This window comes from Podospora bellae-mahoneyi (genome assembly GCF_035222275.1).
Source record: "Podospora bellae-mahoneyi strain CBS 112042 chromosome 1 map unlocalized CBS112042p_1.2, whole genome shotgun sequence".
Taxonomy (NCBI): domain Eukaryota; kingdom Fungi; phylum Ascomycota; class Sordariomycetes; order Sordariales; family Podosporaceae; genus Podospora; species Podospora bellae-mahoneyi.
In genome coordinates this window covers 888111-909133 of record NW_026946360.1, presented here as the reverse complement: position 1 = coordinate 909133, position 21023 = coordinate 888111, and the positions used below count along the sequence as shown (strand labels likewise).

Here is a 21023-nt window from a genome sequence, read left to right as displayed (position 1 = left end):
GTGCACTCCCGGCGCGAGCGGACGGATGCAGGAGACGCGGCGTTTAGATCACTCAAAAGTCCAGCGGTGAACGACAGATGATGGATCAAAGGCAGAAAATGGCCTGTTTCAGCTGGGCTCCCAAGCACTGCGCCGTAGGGTTTTCTTTTCTGCCCTATACGTTGTCCAAAAACATATTCGCGATCGCAAGCTTGGCTGGCAAGGTTGCATTGTGGTTCTCGGCATCGGTGTCTGCATCTGGCAGCTCAGAAAATGCAAAAGAGGGAGGAGTGTGAAGCCACTGTAACAGAGTGTTAACTTGTCTCTGTCAATGCATGTAGACGCCAAGGTGAGAAAGCTAGCGCGATGGCAGCCGAGTTGGTCTCGAGCCAATGCGAGGCACAGCTCTTCCCACATCACAAGTTGCAAGAAACGGTTTTCCAATCGTCTTCACCCCTGCATCTTTGTCCTGCTTTGGAAGTCTTGTCGTCCGTGAGCTTCCGAGAAATGGATTTTCCGGGGCACGGGAAGGCGGCAGAGAAAAGGAAAGACACGTGGGAGTTGGGATCTTGAGGTTCATACCTGGTTTGGCTGTGGAGTGAGACGTCGAAACGGGGGCAGAACACAATAGGGGGGTTCTGAGACACCATGTGAAAAAAGAACTCCCTGATCTCCACAACACTTCACCGCACGATGGCCGATCCGGGGAGCGGATAGTCTCAGAGGCGGACTCGCGATAAAAGGGTGAGGAGGCGTTGAGAGAGTGGTGTGGTGGTTCCTGACTAGTAAGTGTAGGTCGTAGTTGGTGGCGCCGGGGCGAGAGGTCCGTGGCTGATATCCGTGGCTGATATCCAGTGGTGAGATGCTGGCAAGGGGGACCACGTGGTTGAACCCTGATCAGCTCAGATCTTTCTTCTCAAACTCCTTTGTTGCTTGTCGTCATTGTTGCCATTCCATACCCAGCAACAGAGGACAAACGCATTCATCCCGTCGACGAAAAGGTCAAATAATGCAGAGAGCCGGTGAAGAAGGTTAGCAGGCAATCTAATCTATGACCCCTGCGCGTTTGGAAATCAAAAGTGTCTGAGAACGGCAAATGGAAGGAGCGGACTGTGAGGGATGTTGAAATGGGTTTAACACAGCGCCTTGGCGGTGCACTAACCAGCACTTGCATCCATCGTCCCCATCCAGCTATTTCTGGACGGGTACCCGTTGACAGCTTCATTGCGGTGGAGCGTGTGTTGGGCCGGTCCAACACACACCCGGTGGAAGTACAATGGCCTCTCAACACGTCCAACAAGGCTTGGAACTCACGACGCTGTACCTGGATGAATGGGCACGTCGAGCTGGAGCTCCCGTGCTGGATCTCGCACCCACTTGTCACGGCATCCATTTCGTGATTCTGTGGGGCCAGATCTGCGTTACCAGCAAGACCCGTTCCCATCATCAGCCTGGTGGGCCACGGAGCGGCCAGCAAGGCTCTCCTGTGGTGAAGAGACGGTGGCCAATGCGGCCCCTGGAACACCAAGACTCGATACCTTCTCTTTGCAGTGCGGTGTGTCGCATCTCGAGGTATCTCATGTTTGGCCCTGTCAGAAGAGCCCGGGACCCCATGTTTTCCCCCCAGGCGCTGTCTAATTGCCCTGGGGAGCTGCCGCCTGGACTACAGTGCCGTAAAATGCGCCAGCGTGGTGAAGCGAAAGAGGGCGAGCAAAAACTCCAGTTCCACCACCTCAAGGCTCCCCGGTCTGTGCTCCGTGCTCCCGTCCAGGTCCTCTGCCAGCTTCCACTTCCGTTTCCAGGTGCTTGCATTTCCAGTTTTCTTTCTGTCATCACCATCTCGGGTGGTTTCGACAAAATAACGAGGATATCAGGCATTGTATCGCCCTTTGCTATTTCAATCCATCTCGGCCTGTCCCCACCGACACCAGTCACGCTTGAGTAGTGCGTGACAAGAACGGGAGCAAGTGCAAGTGACGGCTTATTAGTCCCGTTCTCCCGCAACGCAACGGTCAACGGTTTGACAGCGCCCCGACTGAAAGCGAAACCAAAACAACACAACCAAGGGAAAGAGCGACACAATAGTTCACGGTCGGTCGACTGGTCCTCCCAAACAACACCAATTCGCCTTTTATCGCCAGCCTGACCTTGTTGCCGAATCAGACCCTCGACTTGCTTGAGCTTCGAGGCTCCATTGAGGCCCCATACAAAAGCTGGGGAGGGGGTCCGAGGCGGGTCTTTGTGTTGTTGCATCGCTACCTCTTCGACTCTCTCAATCGGGATCCAAGGCCACCTCTCTCCGCCCGGCCAAGGCAGTTCTACGACCTGCACAAGGCAACCTCGAACCCAACAGAGACGGCTTCTCTCTGCACGACATTTCGGCATTCCGAACCTCACCCTCACCGACCAACACCATCATTCCATCCATCACCCAGCACCTCGCAGCCATCGCAAACAGCCACGACCGCCCGCGCCTATGGGTTTCTAGGGAAAATCCAAGGACAAGCGAGCGCCCACGTCGCCAGCGGCAGCAACCCGCCTTCGCGCCTTCTCAGCTGCTGCCGCCGCCGACACTGCCGCGGCCAGCCTCTCTACTGCCAGTCGATTGTCGCCCGCGACCTCATCCAGCACTCCCAACGACCGTCCCCGGAGGTTCATGGTCACAATGGGGTCGTGCATGAGCACGAGCGGGGAGGAGTCGGAACAGCGGAAGAGGAGCAACAAGATTGACAGAGATCTGGAGGAAGATTCAAAACGGCTGCGCCGAGAATGCAAGATTCTACTGCTTGGTACGTCAATTGTCTGCTTCGCCGCGCGAGCCGCCAAGTCGCGACTTTCCATTTGCTAACCACTTGTTACACACGCAGGCTCTGGTGAGAGCGGCAAGTCAACTATTGTGAAGCAGATGAAAATCATCCACCTGAAAGGTTATTCGCATGAAGAGCTCAAGAATTACAGACCCACCGTGTTCAAAAACCTGCTGGAATGCGCCAAATCGGTCGCCAGCGCCATGCGCCAGTTCGACATCGAGCCAGTACTGGACGAGAACAAGCGACATCTCGACTTTTTGATTGATTACTCCCTCGATACCAACCCACAGACCATTGACGCAAAGGTCAGCGTGGCGATCCAGTCATTATGGAACGACCCGGCCAAGGAGCTGCTCATGGAAAGGCAAACAGAGTTCTACTTGATGGACTCTGCGGAATAGTGAGTTTCTTGTGTTTGAACCGAGGGGCACGGACTGGCATCTAACTTCACTGGCAGCTTTTTTGACGAGGCTGCAAGAATTGCACACAAGGAGTACATCCCCAATGAGATGGATGTGCTTCGGGCGAGAACGAAGACCACAGGTATCTACGAGACGAGATTCAAGATGGGCCAACTCAGTATTCAGTGAGTTTTCATGCTGCCAGTCTTGCCTGGAACAACACTGACAGTTCACAGCATGTTTGACGTGGGTGGTCAACGCAGCGAACGCAAGAAGTGGATCCACTGTTTTGAGAACGTCACTTCTATCATCTTTTGTGTGGCCTTGAGCGAGTACGATCAGGTCTTGCTAGAAGAAAGCAGTCAGGTACGCGATTCGTGGCGCATCAAGTTATGTCTCCGTGATGCTAATTGGATTTCTAGAACCGTATGATGGAGTCACTACTACTTTTCGACTCGGTAGTCAACTCACGGTGGTTTATGCGCACGAGTATCATCTTGTTCTTGAACAAGGTTGATATCTTCAAGCAGAAACTGGGCCGATCTCCACTCAGCAACTATTTCCCCGATTACTCGGGAGGCAACGACGTCAACAAGGCAGCCAAGTATCTGCTCTGGAGATTCAACCAAGTGAACAGGGCGCATCTAAATCTCTACCCTCAGTAAGTTGTTCTCTATCCCGCCGTCGTTTTGCTTTTTTTATGATGCTAACGATCGATCAGCTTGACACAAGCGACAGATACTAGCAACATCCGTCTGGTTTTTGCTGCGGTTAAGGAGACGATCCTGAACAACGCGCTGAAGGATTCTGGTATTCTATAGATGCCCCCTCACGCATCCTCCAGAGTCGGAGGCGTACTCCCCGCACGATCAAGCGTATTTCAGGACTGCTGTGCCTGGCAGCTGTTGATCCCGAAAGCATCACCCTCCCATCCTACCAAGGAACACAGGCACGATTCGATCCGAGGAAAGTCAGCAAATAGCGACACTCGAATCTCTCCTTATTGATTGATAATGTACAGATCCCTCTATCGGGGAATCTAGCTGCAGGAATATTGTAATCCACCAAAAACCTCTCACCCGATATCCTGGACACAGAACCCACTTCACAACACACGACATAGCTTCAGCCTGGGCTTTCCTCTGCATATGACACGGCGTACAAGGCCATGGGTGAAACAACGACTTTTATTTTTGAGCAACGTTCTGTCTTTTATTTTGATTTTACGATTCCGGAGCAGGAGCGAGGGATGGACAGGCGGAAAAGGCAGAAAAGGATAGAACTTCAGGAGGAGAAAACAGGTTCCTGAAGACATGTCAGTGAAAAGCAAGGGATGATGGGCGTCTGAGACGACCCGTGCCCTTTCCAACTACACCTTACTAGTCTTGTCCTCCTATCTATCCATACCAACTAAATAGATGATCTTAGATCCCGAAGTCCCTTTTCGAGCTGTCTGCAACGAGCTGGGGTGAAGAATCAAAATTTCATGTATACGATACTTTCAGAGGGCGCCAAACCACATATTTTTGGTCAGAGTGTCTGGTGCTTTTGGGTCGTATTGGGAATGGCTCTGCGGGATATTGTTTCGCTCTAACAAGAACAGTCCAAGGTCACAAGGCATGGCAAGCCCCTTGTTGATGTTCCCGAGCCGCAATGTTTGTTTTGATGTACTCAAAGACATGGGCACCTTGCCTGGTGTTTGGGTCTCCCGAGCCGTTCCGTGCCGTGTGGTTGAAACACGTTTTGCCCACCCTTTCTTTGTATGAAAATGTTCCTTTCATGCTTTTTATCACAAGTCTTCTGACAGCTCTCGAAGAAACAGGTCAAAGAGTCCCAGTCAAATTGGCTGGCATTGTTTCTGCCATATTACGAGCATACTTCCAGATCAGTGAGAGTGGTGTTCATATTCGGCAGAGGGTGTCTACCTGATAGCCACCTTATCAACCCAATTATGAGATCTCCTCATGACTTGGGATGTTAACCTTGAACGACGTTGTATTCAAGTCTGTCATCTCGACTAATAAGACATTAATGATGCAACACGTCAAGCAGGGCAGTCTGGGTGGGCTCGGAGTGGAGTAGAGTTGGGCTGAAGACTGCAGGCTCGGTGTGTTGGTGATGCTTGGCGCCGGTTCGGTTGGTTGATGAAGCAAATGCCTAACATGATGATGGCCTTACGATCTCGATCTGCTTTGTCAAGCCGTGGGAATGCCAGGATAACCCAATGCTACCGCCCTTAGATATAAGAATGATGATGCAGAGTTTCAGGCATAATGTGGGGGATTCTCCAAGCCCAATCAATCATCACAGCAGCTGTGTCCCAGCCCCACGCCGCAACAAACCAGTGGCATTTCCACTTGCGAGTTGATGACAATCCGCCAGGTGGAACGAGAGATGGCTCTCGGCTCTTCCAGATCACCTACCCCGCGTTACGCATCCGAACAACGTCTCGGCCTGGTCGGAGCAGCACAATGACATCGAAACTCGTGTCAACGGCCATGCAGAATGTCGACTGAAATGGAGACAGGCACGGCCCAAGGTCGTGACTTGGCCGAGTTGCAGGAGATGCGGAGGACCAATGCACCAGGAAAGCCAATCAAGTCGCAGACAAGCACCTGGAAGAAAGGGCCAGAAAGCTCCCCATATTGAAAAGCTGCAGGAAGGAGGAGGTGGTCAGTGGTGGTGGTCAGTAGTGGTGGTCAGTGGTGGTGGAGGTGGTGGGTGGTGCATGGGCAGGGGATGCAGTTCTGTCCCCAAGGACCTCTCTCCTCAGTCGGGTGCCATCCACAACAGGACAGCATGGATCCGGGAGTGCGAACGGCGCTGTGCAGGAAGGCAGGAGCAGGATTCCTGGAGCTTTTGCTGCTAAGTTTGGCTCACACGGTTGGTGACCGACCGGGCGTAAAAGTTATATGGAAGGCTCTTTCCACCAGCTCCTCGTCGTCTCATTCTCTTCTCTTCCATCTCTTCTCCGTCTTACAACTATTCTTGTGTGGGTTCTTGTCCTGCACTCCCCGCCGCTCCTCTCTCATCGTTATACACAACCATCACCACCTCATCTACCCGCCCCATTGCCTAGACCGCCAATAGCTTCGCTGCTAGACAGTGACACCCAGACACGCCAGAGCAGCCAGCTACCCCACCACGCCCAATTCAAGCCTGAGCTGATCTTATCGACTTGCCCTCTACTACGTAAGCGTGCTTGACCTGCCTTGGCTCTTTTGCCGCCTGTAGTCTCCTTTTCCTCTCTTTTAAACTTCGAACCCCTCCTCTGAAGGGAACAAACTTGAAGGTGTCTGACATTTTCTTCCAGTCCGGCAACTTGGAAGCCTCTTCTTACCATGGCGTCCGAATCCCTCCCCACCAGACAGCGTCGCCCCTCCATGGGAGCCCCGATTGTGGACATCCAGGGCTCTGTCGGCCCAGCGGGCATCTCCCGGCCCAAGCACAAACGCACCTTTACCGGCTTCGGTGCCGGAGAGATCAAGAGTGTGGAAGGTATGTTGAGTCTATTTCCGGCCAATTGTCTCATGAAGAGGGAAGGGGCTGCTCATGTCTCGGGAGCTTTGGTGACAGCTCTCATAGTTGGGCGATGAGCGCAAGCAGCTCCCCCACCTGTTTGATTGCCCCTCACGGATTCCCAAGGGCTTGTGTGAGACAGGCGGGGTGCCAAGAACCTGCAGGTGCATGGGCTAACAACGTCTCCTTGGCATCTAGCTTCCATCCCTGAGCCGCAACGTGAGGCCTGGCTGAAGCATCAGGTCAGCGGTTTCAAGGACAAAGATGGCTTCGAGTCTGAGGTCGTCCGTCATGTCGAGACCACGCTCGCTCGTAGCATGTTCAACTGCGACGAATCTGCAGCTTATTCGGCATGCAGTCTCGCCTTCCGCGATCGCCTTATCCTTGAGTGGAACCGCACCCAGCAGCGCCAGACGTTCGTTGACAGCAAGAGACTTTACTACCTAAGCTTGGAGTTCCTGATGGGAAGGGCTCTCGACAACGCTATGCTCAATATCGGACAAAAGGATACGGCCAAGGGTGAGTGGGCTCTGAAGGGGTGTGGCATTTGAGCACGATGCTGATCAGCAACTGTTTAGCTGGCCTCGCCGACCTTGGTTTCCGCATTGAGGATGTGATTGAACAAGAACACGACGCTGCTCTCGGCAATGGTGGTTTGGGCCGCCTTGCCGCTTGCTTCCTGGACAGTCTTGCCAGTCTCAACTACCCAGCTTGGGGTTACGGCTTGCGATATCGCTATGGCATCTTCAAACAGGAGATCATTGATGGGTACCAGGTGGAAGTTCCTGATTATTGGTTGGACTTCAATCCTTGGGAGTTCCCTAGACACGATGTTACTGTTGATATCCAATTCTTTGGCCACGTTCGCAAGTCGACTGATGAGAACGGGAGGACCGTTGCCCACTGGGAGGGCGGTGAGATCGTCAAGGCAGTCGCCTACGATGTGCCCATCCCTGGTTACGCGACCCCTTCTACGAACAACTTGAGGTTGTGGTCCAGCACAGCAGCCAGTGGCGAGTTTGACTTCCAGAAGTTCAACAACGGTGACTACGAAAGCTCTGTGGCCGATCAGCAACGCGCCGAGACAATCTCGGCGGTGCTTTACCCCAACGACAACCTTGAGCGCGGAAAGGAGCTGCGTCTGAAGCAGCAATACTTCTGGGTTGCCGCCTCGCTGTACGACATTGTCCGTCGTTTCAAGAAGTCCAAGCGCCCCTGGAAAGAGTTCCCCGAGCAGGTTGCCATCCAGCTCAATGACACCCACCCAACCCTCGCGGTTGTTGAGCTCCAGCGCATTCTGCTGGATCTGGAGGGTCTCGAGTGGGATGAGGCTTGGAACATCGTCACTAACACTTTCGGCTACACCAACCACACCGTGCTCCCTGAAGCCCTCGAGAAGTGGTCTGTTCCCCTGATTCAGCATCTTCTTCCCCGTCATCTGCAGATCATCTACGACATCAACCTCTACTTCCTCCAGAGTGTCGAGCGCCGATTCCCCGAGGAGCGCGATCTTTTGGGGCGCGTTTCCATCATTGAGGAGTCGCAGCCCAAGATGGTTCGCATGGCTCATCTCGCTATTGTGGGTTCTCACAAGGTCAATGGTGTTGCTGAGCTGCACTCGGATCTCATCAAGACCACCATCTTCAAGGACTTCGTGACCATCTTCGGCCCCGACAAGTTCACCAACGTCACAAACGGTATCACGCCTCGCAGATGGCTTCATCAGGCCAATCCCCGTCTGTCCGAATTGATTTCGAGCAAGACTGGTGGCAAGGACTTTTTGACGGACCTCAATGAGCTCAACAAGATCGAGCTGTACGTCAAGGATAAGGCTTTCCGCAAGGAATGGGCCGACATCAAGCTTGCCAACAAGGAGCGTCTTGCCAAGCATATCCAGGCGAGCGCGGGCGTCACCGTCGACCCAACCGCCCTATTTGATGTGCAAGTCAAGCGTATTCATGAGTACAAGCGCCAGCAGCTCAACATCTTTGGTGTTATCCATCGTTACCTCACACTCAAGGCTATGTCACCCGAGGAGCGCAAGAAGCAGCAGCCAAGAGTGTCCATTTTTGGCGGCAAGGCTGCTCCGGGATACTGGATGGCCAAGCAGATTATCCACTTGATTAACAGTGTGGGTAAGGTGGTCAACAACGATGAGGACATTGGCGACCTGCTCAAGGTGGTTTTCCTCGAGGACTACAACGTGAGCAAGGCCGAGATCATCATTCCTGCCTCGGACATCAGCGAGCACATCTCGACTGCCGGTACTGAGTAAGTGATGCCTTTCCTTGTTGCCGCAGCACGGAAATTAACCACCAATCTCTATAGGGCCTCTGGCACAAGTAACATGAAGTTTGTACTCAATGGTGGTCTCATCATCGGTACCTGCGACGGTGCCAACATCGAGATCACGCGCGAGATTGGGGAGAACAACATCTTTTTGTTCGGCAACCTTGCTGAAGATGTTGAGGATCTCCGCCACGCACACACGTACGGCACGCATGAGATTGACCCCGATCTCAACCGGGTATTCCAGGAAATCGAGAAGGGCACCTTCGGCAGCACACAAGATTTTGCCGCTCTGATCTCGGCTGTCCGAGACCACGGCGACTACTATCTTGTTTCTGACGACTTCCACTCATACATTGAAACGCAAGCGTTGGTGGACGATGCGTACCGGAATCAGGAGGAGTGGATTACCAAGTGCATCACATCGGTAGCGAGAATGGGCTTCTTCAGCTCGGATCGCTGTATCAATGAGTATGCTGAGGGCATCTGGAACATCGAGCCTCTCCGTGTGGAGAAGGAGGAAGGAGCGTAGGTCGTCCTCCCCGGACTCAAAAAGGCAGAGGCAGGCCAAAAAAGGAAACAGCATGGTGAGAAACACCTCTATCAGAAGCTGCCATTCATTGGGCGTGGTAGCAAGTAGAATGCGGGCATGAAAAAGAGCGGTTGGGTCGTCAAGATCTTGATGGCAGCAATCCTAGTACGTCGGTGGTATGGGTTATGGCCTGGAATGATGAGATGACAGACCTTTGAATCATATTTTCTGCCCCATGAGTTTGCCGTTCTTTCATCTGATTGCGGTCTTCTGTTCTAGGACTCATGGCCATTTGGGCTGCTGTTGAGTCCCACAATGTAGCTGCTGATATGCCAGCCCAACGTGATGACCCAAGTGGGCATGGAGGCTGTTTGTGTGCGGTATGAAAATAATTGGGAATCCACAATAACTGCAAGTGCCCAACCATGCCAATTGCATTACATACCGAGTCAGCCAACTCCAGCTGATGCGATTTATCCGTGGGCAGCTGAATGGAACTCTTAACATAATGATGACGAGAATTATCACTCATATATTTTTGCAACCATTATTATGATGAATACGCCCCAAACCCATGTCAACCTACTGAAAAGAGGCAAGCTGACTTTGATCTGCAGACTCGGCATCGCATCCAAAATGAAAAAGAGGAACTCAGCTCGCGTTAGGTGTGTCCTCGCTGCATCTTCGTGGGTTAACCAAATGTCATGACGGCTGAAGGGTCCCCTTCTTTTCTTTTCCAGGGTTCTACGTGTTACCCTGTCCGTACCCGCTAAGCGACCAGGGTCCGGGCTGGGCAATAGAGATTTCGACGTCATTGTGCATGAGATAGCGTAGTCTCGAGCTTGCCCCTGCCCCCGCTTGCGGCTGCGAATTGCGTTTTCCCCGCCCAGCCCCAAGCCGTTGGACATCCCATTGTTATCCAACATGCAGGGTCATTTGATGCCGCGGGTTGTTAAAGTTGTTGGGAGACGGACTGTCCTGGCAGTAGGCCGCTAGCTATCATGACGTTTCAGAAGACTGCGCATGGTTAGGCTACCCAAGTACATACACCAACAGCCCAAAGTTGATGGCGAGGGACATCTCTATCACAAAGAAGCCTCGGGCAGAACAGCAGGTGGAAGGTAGCTCGGGTGTGTGCGGATATACGTCCCGTGGGAATGGTACGAGGGAGAAGCTTATTTTGAAAAGATGAGCTGATCAGTTTCTCTGGTGCCTGCTAAAGCCTCTCGGGAGATATTGCCATGCTTCTGCTTTGCGGTTCCCCTGATGATCATGAGGCATTCTTGGACAACCTGTGGTCTAGATTGTCGAGGGCCGGGAAGCTTCACAAGGGGTGAAAAATGCACATCACATCACGGTATGGGGAAGAATGTACCAATGTACTCCGTATTTCGATGGTGTGTGGGAATGGCGCACGGGCAATTGTCAGGACCCTGAGAATCCCTAGAATTGACGATGCGGAGGTATGGCTGGGAATGAGAGAGAAAATGACGATGCATTTGCATGTTGTAGTAGTAGTGTGGTTGATACCAAGTGTTTGGCTGTGTTCCCTGTGCCTGAAATGACAGGGTCTCTCCAGCATATGTCACTGGACATAGGCATGGGATGCAATTGGGTTTGTTACAGAGAGCACGCACGATGGAACTTGGTACAAGCCGGCCTTCTCCGGAGCGAAATGTCCGACACAGTTGGGTTTGGGGGATGTGTGTGGTTCGGGCAGTTTGCAGCGGCGGTTGTGAAAACGGACCCCGTGATGGGTTTCAAGAAACATGAGAAGACGGACTGCTCAGACCGCCAGATGTCTGCTTCGACGAGCATCGATCGCACGCCAAATTGTTCGATGCCGGGACGAGAACCGGGGACTGCGGAAATCGCAGGATTGGCTGAACAGACATGACCCCACACTCTCTGCGACAAGGGCTGCAACAACCCCACCACGCACCTACGTCATAGGCTTGGCTTCCCCTCCTCGCTGCTGTCTGTTCACCCAACTGTTGCTTTCGATGCCTCGATCACTTTGGGATGGCGCGCTGCCGGATTGGCGAAACCGTTGAGGCCCATGGGCATACCAATCGGCAGTGTTGGTACAGCACACCCTACAAATCTTCACTTTTCGTGCAGAGCAGCTCGAAGATGGGTATTGCAAGGCATTTGCGCCCAAGGAGCAGTTACTACAAGTGAGGGGCTGATGGAGCTCAGCTCTTTGTAGGGCAGGCAAGGATCACGCTGCCAGGTTCATTGCGGCGCCTGTGGAACAGATAGACACCTTCCATGCAAATCCCAGTCAGGTCGAACGCTGAAGAGATGGGTAAGGTAGTTAGTTGATTACACTGCAAAACATACACTGCTTAGCAGCCAATGCGCCCTAGTGGCCCTACTACTCAGGGACCTCTGGAAGTGATGTGATGAATAGCTGGCACTCCAATCTTGATGGGTTAGACCGGAAAGTGGGCGTGCCAAAGCATGGAATTTGAGAAGATTCAGATCCATACCCTGTTCTCCCCGTCGCAAGGCCCCGCGTGTCACATCCCGGCCCCATCCATCCACGTCCCTCCGCTGCCATCCCACCTTGCAACCACACCAAGGGTGCCAGCCTGTCTTGTCCTGAATACATGACCATCTACCCCTCCCCCCTCCCCCTTGACACCAGAATAATAACTATCGACCATCCTGGACCTATTCTCTCTCTCTCTCTCCTCTCTCCTTTGCACACGAACTTCCGCCTGCACGATCGATCCCAACATTTTGATTTGACTGTGTCGTCGTCGTCTGTCAGGGCGATTATTGCCTCCTCCCCCTCGTGCAAAAAGACATTTCGCTATTCAGGGCTCGAGACCCCAAATCCGTACGAACAGTCGGAAACTGTCGAGCATCAGGTTGCCAAGCAGGACATTCGTCAGTAATAGTGGTTTTTTGAGCAGCGCATTTCATTCGCTCCATCGACAGAATTTCCGGTTTATTGCCCCCATCCTGAACCAAAACGATCGCAGCGTGCCACACCCAGACCACGCGAATACAAGACTACCAGTTGCCGCGTAACAGCAGAAGCGACCCGGCCTGTCTCGATCAAGAGCTCCGTCAGCTCTCTTTTCTGTTGAGAGTTTCATCATTTTTGCTGGAGACTGCAGGTACGCGCACTGAACCGGCCCACTGAAACCTACCACCAAAGACCCGCCTATTTTTCCTGGCCCTCTTTCCAGCGCAATTCCCTGAAATCCATCCGGGCGCAGCTAAATTTGTCCTCTGCATTCAAGATACCCAATCCCCGCACCCGACGAAACCGTCAACAGCACAGTGTTCTGCTCGCCCCCCGCCTCACCTACCTAGCGAGCAACCCCGCTGTTCTCTCTTCCTTGGACGACTTTGACCGCACTCGCATTCTTGTCCACAACCGCTTTTGCCCGTCCAAGTAGACGCCGATCGCTTCCCGAACATTCTTCGCTTGCCGGTCGTCTAGAATCTCGCGCAGCGCCCACGATTGTCCACCGGCATCTATCTTCCCCGCCACATTTCCTGCATTGTTGCCGCCACCGCACGCTCGACTCGACTCGACAAACTCGACAACGCAATACAACCCGCCCACCATGGCTGAATTCGTTCGTGCTCAGATTTTTGGGACCACCTTCGAGATTACCTCGAGGTTCGTATGGCTGTGTTCAAAGGATGTTCGAGAAGTGTGCTCTGACGCGGGATTAGGTACTCGGATCTCCAACCTGTTGGAATGGGTGCTTTTGGACTTGTTTGGTATGAATAGCTACTCCCGGCCGATAATAGTTTGTGCTGTTGTCAGCGAGTTGTACTGATGAGGAATGTGCGCATAGCTCCGCCAAAGACCAGCTCACCAGCGCCAATGTCGCCATCAAGAAGATCATGAAGCCCTTCAGCACTCCCGTACTTGCCAAGAGAACATACCGAGAGCTCAAGCTGCTGAAGCACTTGAAGCACGAAAATGTTATCTCCCTCAGTGACATCTTCATCTCTCCACTGGAAGATATGTAAGTGTAACACCGGGAGCAGCATTATCGGGCTTGGAACTGATTTGCTATCAGCTACTTCGTCACCGAATTGCTCGGCACCGATCTCCATCGCCTCCTCACCTCTAGACCTCTTGAAAAGCAGTTCATCCAGTACTTTTTGTACCAGATCATGCGCGGACTGAAATACGTGCACTCGGCCGGCGTTGTCCATCGCGATTTGAAGCCAAGCAACATTCTGGTCAACGAAAACTGCGATTTGAAGATTTGCGACTTCGGTCTGGCTCGCATTCAAGACCCCCAGATGACGGGTTACGTTTCGACGAGATATTACCGCGCACCCGAAATTATGCTCACGTGGCAAAAGTATGATGTTGAGGTGGATATTTGGAGTGCCGGTTGCATCTTCGCTGAGATGCTTGAGGGCAAGCCCCTTTTCCCTGGAAAGGATCATGTCAACCAGTTCTCCATCATTACTGAACTCTTGGGCACGCCCCCCGATGATGTTATCAACACCATCGCCAGCGAGAACGTACGTGGACCTTATTGCATGCAGCCATACGGGCAGCTGATCTTGAACAAAATGGCCTTAAATGCTGACTGGAGCTATTAGACCCTGAGATTTGTCAAGTCCCTTCCCAAGCGCGAACGACAACCGCTGAAGAACAAATTCAAGAACGCCGATCCTGCTGGTATGTGTTCCCACCCGCGTTGATCGTTCAAGCAGGGATACTAACTTGAACTAGCCATCGATCTTTTGGAGCACATGCTCGTGTTCGATCCCAAGAAGCGGATAACGGCCACCGAGGCGTTGTCGCACGAATACCTGGCACCATATCACGATCCTACCGATGAGCCAGTTGCCGAGGAGAAGTTCGACTGGAGCTTCAACGACGCTGATTTGCCAGTTGACACATGGAAGATAATGATGTGAGTAATTCCAATGTCTGAGGTTGGGGATTGGGGACCTGGTTCACTGATGCTATTCGTTAACAACAGGTACTCGGAAATTCTGGACTATCACAACGTCGAGGCCGGCAGTGTTTCCATGGAGGGTCAATTCGCGGGTCAATGAGCTCGGAATCGGGATCCGGCAGGGTGGGTAATACACAGAAGGAGCATCCAGGTACCCGATATGGGTGGTCCTGTGTGATGGTTGCTACCAACTCGACAGCCATGTCTCGTGGGTTATTTTCAGTGCCCTTTTCTTTTCTCGGCGTTTTCATTGAGGAGTCTGTCTCGAGTTGTGACCTGCATGTCTGAAGCAACAAAATGGGCGAGTTTTAATGGGCATGGCATAGCGGCTGCTGGAGAATTCACTTTCGAAAGAAGGTTCAACAGGAAGAACCCGGGAGACCAGTACACGAAAGGAGGGATGGTTCATATCTTTATCTCATTGTTCTTGCTGGATATGGTATAAGGCGCGTGTCTAGATGGATGGAGGTTGTGGGGTTCACATGAGAGGAGCCGAACTTAGCAGATTTTAACGATGATGATCATGATTTCGACTTTGTTGCAACAGCGCAAGTCTGTAAGCCATGCCACAGCAGGGATCGTGGGCAAAGAGGCAATCTTGATCAGTCAGTCAGGTAACCTGATTCTACGGGGAAATGAAGATATAGTTCCATTCAAGTTACGTGTGTGTGTGTATGTATGTTTTGTGCCTATGACTAAGGTATATATTGTTCAATTATGAAACTTCCCAACCTCAACGGCCGGTCCTCCGCAACATATGGGCCCGATCAAGCGGTGACTTGGATCTCTGGTTACCATTGACCAAGAACTGTAGATGCTGTGATCGATCTGTTTGCTCCCTGTCATGCAATGCAGGACACGTCGGCATCGACGGCTTCCATATCCACATGCTGGCTAAGGATTGTTTTGCTGAGGCCTATACGATTGGTAAAGGACTGCGGGATCAGCTTTGCATATCCAATGCGGGTCAATGTTTGGTATCTAATTTTGGGACTTGATATCGTGCCAGGTGTAACTGCTGGCCAGCGGCTGCATTTATGGGTTATTCGAGATTTCCAGTTTCACTTGACTGTCTCCAGCCTCTACGTCTTCATGAACAGTAGTCAGTGTTTCACCACTGACCCTACACATGGTGTACCGGCAGCCTGATCCGACCAGGGCAGATCCCGGGACCCGAGAAGAAGCCCCCTTACATTACACTGCCGGATACTTTTTTCCATTGCCCACGTCACTTGGTAGCCGGCGGCGCCTGCGTCTCAATGGTTGCTGTGATGTTGACTGCCTTGTCAACCAGGGCAGCACGGTTCACAGACGGCAAGCCATAGCGAGGGAGCCAGGTTGAAGGACTGTGAATGAACTTACTGGTCATCAAGAAAGTCAAAGCTTGTGGTCTGATCTCTACGTTTCATTTTTACTTCACCTGATTCCCTTCATCCCAATTCATCCACATGGACATCGACTCGCAGGTCTTGGTACGTCGATTCGCATTTGCAGATCCCCATTTTCCAGAGCGCTAAGCCTAAAGGATCACGCTAATCAATAACCGCCCTGCCTGCCGCGGGGAGATTTGATGCGCTGGCAGCGGAGCGGCACTTCAACCTCAACCGCAGCACAGCACGTCACTTTCCTTACAGCTAACAAACCGGGCGAAAGTAGTCCACCGATACACGACGACGACGACGACGGCCCGGGCGAGCACGAGTATCTGATACGCACGCAACACTGTATTTACTATCAGCACAGCCTTGGTGATATTGCATTCTCAAAAATCAGCATAACTGGACAAAGGGGTAGAAAGCTCGAAGCCTTGCCCAAACTGCACCAGCCAATTGCCCCGCCATTCACACTTCTCGGGTCATCCCATACCGTCTTTTTGTCTCTTTCTCTCCTGACCTCGAGCGCAGCTGTCAAGCATCAGTTCATGGCAACACCGATTTAATAGCTTTCGGGCAAAGCGTCAATAGCTTTTAGCAACAGCGTCATACCGTAATAATGTCGTCCTCTGTCCCTCCCACACCCACCACAGCTGCGAGCGCTAGACCGCATTTCACACCCTTAGTCTGCATAGTCGATTTTCACCATGCTCGCGGCCCCGAAGTCGAAAAATGGTTCGGCGCAGAGCCAGAAGGGTTCGACCCGGCGGTGGAATATGATTGGGGGTTGCTGCCTTTCATGGCCCTCAGCGACGGCGCGCATGCTCTGACCGAGGATTTCTCCTACTTTACGTTGTTGAAGCCTGCGGAAGATGGGGGGGCGGGTACCTCGCTGTTTGGGATTTCATGCACTCGCCAGATGGACGCTTCTCTGTTGCTCAACAGACCGGCCGAGGTGACAAGATCGACGGTGCAAAAAGCCGTGGTCGTGATTGCAGACAGCCCGCAGTACTTTGGCATGCTAAGGGAGAGGCTGAGCGTGGTCACCAAGGCGTGGTTTGCGCAGCGGGTGTTTACAGATGTGGAGATTCTGAAAAGGTTCCAGGAGAGCTTGGCTGATGAGAAGGAAAGGGGGGTGATGAACGAGGATGAGGACAGAGACCAATATCTTGGACTGAGTTTGAGGGAGCTTGTCAGGGAGTTTAAATGGCAGACATTGGTGCTGTTGAAGTGCTGTTTGTTGCAGCCAAAGGTGTGTATTCTCGGTTTTCAACACTTGGGGATCGTTGCGCTGACAGTAGGCTGGTCAGATGCTGTTCTTTGGAACAAGATGTGAGAGGCTTTGCCTAACTCAGTTTTCACTGGTATCATTGATCCCAGGATTGCTGCGCAACCTGCAGGACTCTGCGGGACCAGAGTTGAACAACTACGAGCAGAATCTCCAGCAGCCAACAAGCCTGAGGACTAGCGACCGGAATTCCCTGCTGGCATATATGGGGCTGCCTCTGCAGATTTTCCCAAAGGTATGTCAATGAGAATCCTGGCGCAAATACGATTGATGACTTACACAGAGTACAGGGCAGCTTGTTTGGACCATACACCCCCTTGCAACAACTCGACATTCTGGCAGACTTTGGAACGAAATCGTATATTGTGGGCAGTACGAATTCGTTACTTTTACAGCAGAAAGATCGGTATAGCGACATTCTCATTAACCTCGACGAGGGCACCATCAACATCACGTCCACTTCGTTGAAGGCGGCTCTTCAGCTCTCCACCCCAGACCGCCGCTGGATTGACTTTATAACCCAAAACGTCAATGATACCTGGGACGAGGCAAACCCCGGCCGTCCGAAAACTATGGGTTATGTTGGCAGCGAGGAATTCATCCGTGTCCAGTTCGAGGAGTACTTACTTTCTTTGATATCGTCTGTTAAGTATCACAACCACCTCGCAAAGCATGCCAACAACCCCCGGATGTTGCTCCCTTATATTGAAGGCGATCCTTCCACCGACTTCGGCTCTGATTTCGTCGAAGCGTGGTCAAAGACGGAGAACTACCGAATTTGGAATTCGCACACTGATTCACATCTGTTTGATATTGTCGAACCAAAACATCCCTGCGCTGGAGGCTTGACCATCGAGGACGTTCAGAGGAGGATAACGCAGCAGGTACAAGATATGCATTGGGATGAGAAACTCGCGCAGGGGAAGGAGGCCCTAGGACGGAACTTGGCGGCTGGAAAGGAGAAGGCCAGCAACATCTTTAATAAATTGTATGCGGACATGGAGGCAATCAGGGAAGCCCAGCGAAAGAAGGCCGAGGAAGCCAGAATTGAGCAAGAGAAGGCAGCTTCTCAGCAGCAAGCCGAACACAGAGGGGGTTCTCCTGACTTGACAGCTTCCAAAACAACACAGAACTCACAGGCTGCTGCGCAATCAGTAGGCAGCAAAGCGGGCGCGTTTGTCAACAGCTGGGCTACTTGGGCAGGGGAGAAGAGGCGGAAGGCTTGGGGCGGCGGCAGTTCAACACCTCCTACCCCCATCACTGTCAGTCCTCCCGAGAGTAGCAACGGCGGCGGAGGCGGCTGGACCTCGGGCTGGGTGAAGAACAAGAACAGGCAATCACAGATGAGCACAAGGAGTGCGACCTCTGTCGACGGTATGCTTGAGAAGGAGACCAAGACTGAAGCGAGAAGCCCCACGCATAGTCGACTACCGGAGGAGAAGCAGCCGCTGGCTGCGGCCGGGAATAGAGGTTCGGTGGCCGGCTCGTCTATCAGTGAGGAGAGCTTGTTTGACTCACCTGTCGCAACCCGACAATCCAGACCGCTATCGCAGGAGAGCGTAATTCTGGAAGATCAGGAACCGGGAGGGATCGATGGTGTTGTGTCATCATCAGTCTCCAAGGAGAAGAAGTCAGGACCTATGAACGGAAAGGGACCACTAGTGGTCAAGGTTGCCAAAGACGAGGGTAGTGATGATGAGGGGATCCAGGAAGCTCAGAAAACACCACTTCCGTCGAGGGTGGCGGCGGACGAGGCAGCCAAAGCCCAATCTGCGTGGGAAAGATGAAACAGAAGAGATGCAGGGAAATGAATTGGAAAGGAAGGAGTATCATAGAGTTCTGTAGTCATAGCCTTGGATGAACAGTCCCCTTGGAATGAATGGAATACCTAATACTTTGTTTAATAACGGCATACTTGCTTGGCGCTCCTTTACAAATCTGCTCCTCAATGGTGTATAATTATGGCTGAAATATCTCACTCGGCTGCTTAGGCTTCTAGACATAGCACTTCTACAGTCCCAAGGCTTTGTTCCAACACTCATGTACTGGCATAGAGTCGAGTTGAGTGGGTATCGTGTATTCGTCGAACGCCGGCTTCTGAACCATGCATGCCTTGCTCTATCTCCCATGCACCAGTGCTATTCGCTGCGTGAACAAAGGTAGTAAATACAATATCATACAGCCATTATCAACATTGACACTCGTCGCTCTTCCAGAATGTCTCGTCAAACCATGTCATTGCGTCTTTTTCTCATCGCCGCCTCTTGAATTTTCCTCGGCAATGTCCTCCTTGCTGAGCTGAACCGCCGTTTCCACCTGCCAGATGGCCCTCTCCAATTCGATTTCCAACTGCGGTAGGTCCAACGCTTGGGTCATCTTCCGCCCGTTGGCCTGATTTAGCAGCATGGTCTCCCCGTCTGGATGAGGATTCTCAGGCCCTGGGACCTTCTCGTTACCGAGCAGTTCCGCGTTCGGGCTGGTGGTTGGTTCTGGCGTGGACGGCAGCGGCTGCTCTTGACCGGCATATACAGCGTCCACCACGGGGGACGGGGTGTAGGTTAGGAGATTGTTTTTGAGTAGGAACTGGATGTGCTTCCCTCCTGCGTAGGCACGCCAGTGAGACCAGGCACGGTAGACGAGATAGAAAAAGGGAAGGTTGGGGATTCTGAATTCACGGTTGTCAGCAGGCCAAAACAAAACCCTGGTGAATTGGGGCGTACACGTACACGGGGAGCAGCCCAATGGGTATCGTGACGGGCATGCCAACAAAACACCACGCCAACCTCTGCTTGTGCAAGCTTTCCCTCTCGGTGGCCAAGGCCTCCAGGATCTTGGAGACTTTCCCCAGGGGCAACAGGCTCTTCGGATACACCACCTCGACCTTCTCATCGCCCCGCAGCTCGACCTGCTTCCTGCGCTGGGAGAGCGGGGGCACCGACTTGAGACCCCATTCCTCGTAGGGGATCCGGCGGAGCGCGTAGTTGCCGTAGCTGACGACCTTCTTTTGCCAGCCCTTCTCTTTCTGCTCCCAGTCGGACCATGTGCGCGCCGCTTTGCCCTGGAGCCAATCCCCCCACGTCTGCTTCTGTGTTGCGGGCGCGTCTAGCTTTTGGCAGTAAAGCAACGTCCGTCTCGTGGAGATGGGCAAGAGGTAAAGACGCATCGTAGCCTCCTGCCGTAGTTTGGTGGGTGTCCCTTGTCAAAAGTGTTGCGCGCGGGAGAAAAAAAAATGTTGCTGTTGCCCTGGGTTGCCTCTGAAAGAAAATTCGTTCGTCCCGAAGCACCGCTCCGTCTTTTGTAAAATCCTGTGCTGCGTAAAGGCGAAAAATAAGAAAGAAGCGAATGGGCTTTTGTATGGGGTTTTTTTGCTCCTTCTCAAATCCAGAATCCGAGCCAGCGGCCGCCCATGGTCAATCTCAGTTTTGTTGAGTTTGTTGTCGCAAGGCCTCTTCGTAGTGGCAAGTCGACAGGCTGACCGCGTATTCTCCCTAGTGTACGGAGCTGGAGCTGGAGCTGGGTTTGACGATTTCTTCAACAATTTTGAGCTCTTCTATGCTGACTGGGGTACTTTGAAGCTTCTCGTGGGCTAGAAGGGGCAGTGACGCAGTTCCTTGTGATTTAGGGAGCTCCCATTGGATGACGTTACATCAGCTAGTGGGCCAGCCCGCTTGCACAAGCAGTGGAGTTCCAGTTCCCGTCATTGATTAAGCATCCGAATCCTTGTTGGCGAGCCAGATCCTTTGGGATAACGCGACGGGACTGTGGGAGGCGAATTGTTTGCGTTGCCGTTACTGGAGGCCTGCCGTTACTGGAGGCCTGCCAAGGGGTTCCAATTATGGCTTTCAGGTACAAAAGGACTTGGATCTCTCTCAAACCTTGAAGA

The 21023-nt window shown here is 52.6% G+C and overlaps 6 protein-coding genes across 6 annotated transcripts; 5 read left to right on the top strand and 1 right to left on the bottom strand.

Annotated features, from left to right (window-relative positions):
• Window positions 1-660: 660 nt before the first annotated feature.
• Window positions 661-4011, top strand: GPA2,MOD-D (Guanine nucleotide-binding protein alpha-3 subunit; the record flags this gene model as incomplete). The annotated part of the gene is made up of 7 exons (XM_062875657.1): window positions 661-764; window positions 835-2768; window positions 2847-3189; window positions 3247-3375; window positions 3427-3556; window positions 3613-3851; window positions 3912-4011. The coding sequence occupies exons 2-7, from the start codon at window positions 2636-2638 to the stop codon at window positions 4009-4011; spliced, it is 1074 nt and encodes a 357-aa protein (XP_062736252.1). The 5' UTR covers window positions 661-764; window positions 835-2635.
• Window positions 4012-6531: 2520 nt separating this feature from the next.
• GPH1_2 (Non-essential glycogen phosphorylase) lies at window positions 6532-7260 on the top strand (the record flags this gene model as incomplete). Its single annotated transcript, XM_062872197.1, has 2 exons — window positions 6532-6688; window positions 6908-7260. The coding sequence occupies 2 exons, from the start codon at window positions 6532-6534 to the stop codon at window positions 7258-7260; spliced, it is 510 nt and encodes a 169-aa protein (XP_062736251.1).
• A 5-nt stretch (window positions 7261-7265) lies between these two features.
• GPH1_1 (Non-essential glycogen phosphorylase) lies at window positions 7266-9598 on the top strand (the record flags this gene model as incomplete). Its single annotated transcript, XM_062872196.1, has 2 exons — window positions 7266-8980; window positions 9038-9598. The coding sequence occupies 2 exons, from the start codon at window positions 7266-7268 to the stop codon at window positions 9528-9530; spliced, it is 2208 nt and encodes a 735-aa protein (XP_062736250.1). The 3' UTR covers window positions 9531-9598.
• Window positions 9599-11341: 1743 nt separating this feature from the next.
• HOG1 (MAPK protein hog1) lies at window positions 11342-15153 on the top strand. Its single transcript, XM_062875656.1, has 8 exons — window positions 11342-12658; window positions 12785-13170; window positions 13227-13274; window positions 13352-13525; window positions 13580-14036; window positions 14118-14196; window positions 14251-14434; window positions 14504-15153. Exons 2-8 carry the CDS (start codon window positions 13115-13117, stop codon window positions 14577-14579), a joined length of 1074 nt encoding a protein of 357 aa, XP_062736249.1. The 5' UTR covers window positions 11342-12658; window positions 12785-13114; the 3' UTR covers window positions 14580-15153.
• A 418-nt stretch (window positions 15154-15571) lies between these two features.
• Window positions 15572-19051, top strand: QC761_123920 (uncharacterized protein). The gene is made up of 3 exons (XM_062875655.1): window positions 15572-17104; window positions 17163-17375; window positions 17431-19051. Exons 1-3 carry the CDS (start codon window positions 16472-16474, stop codon window positions 18925-18927), a joined length of 2343 nt encoding a protein of 780 aa, XP_062736248.1. The 5' UTR covers window positions 15572-16471; the 3' UTR covers window positions 18928-19051.
• On the bottom strand, window positions 19048-20743 carry QC761_123910 (uncharacterized protein). Its single transcript, XM_062875654.1, has 2 exons — window positions 19867-20743; window positions 19048-19805 (listed from the first exon to the last, which is right to left on the bottom strand). The coding sequence occupies exons 1-2, from the start codon at window positions 20301-20303 to the stop codon at window positions 19376-19378; spliced, it is 867 nt and encodes a 288-aa protein (XP_062736247.1). The 5' UTR covers window positions 20304-20743; the 3' UTR covers window positions 19048-19375.
• Between the last annotated feature and the right edge of the window lie 280 nt (window positions 20744-21023).

Excerpts from the sequence above, each read along its gene's own strand:
- HOG1 (XM_062875656.1), top strand. The coding sequence starts at position 13,115 with ATGGCTGAATTCGTTCGTGCTCAGATTTTTGGGACCACCTTCGAGATT. Across the intron at positions 13,275-13,351 it reads GGTGCTTTTGGACTTGTTTG|CTCCGCCAAAGACCAGCTCA; the intron begins GTATGAATAGCT and ends ATGTGCGCATAG. Across the intron at positions 13,526-13,579 it reads ATCTCTCCACTGGAAGATAT|CTACTTCGTCACCGAATTGC; the intron begins GTAAGTGTAACA and ends ATTTGCTATCAG.
- QC761_123920 (XM_062875655.1), top strand. The coding sequence starts at position 16,472 with ATGTCGTCCTCTGTCCCTCCCACACCCACCACAGCTGCGAGCGCTAGA. Across the intron at positions 17,105-17,162 it reads GCTGTTTGTTGCAGCCAAAG|ATGCTGTTCTTTGGAACAAG; the intron begins GTGTGTATTCTC and ends TAGGCTGGTCAG. Across the intron at positions 17,376-17,430 it reads CTCTGCAGATTTTCCCAAAG|GGCAGCTTGTTTGGACCATA; the intron begins GTATGTCAATGA and ends CACAGAGTACAG.
- QC761_123910 (XM_062875654.1), bottom strand. The coding sequence starts at position 20,303 with ATGCGTCTTTACCTCTTGCCCATCTCCACGAGACGGACGTTGCTTTAC. Across the intron at positions 19,806-19,866 it reads CCCATTGGGCTGCTCCCCGT|AATCCCCAACCTTCCCTTTT; the intron begins GTACGTGTACGC and ends CCGTGAATTCAG.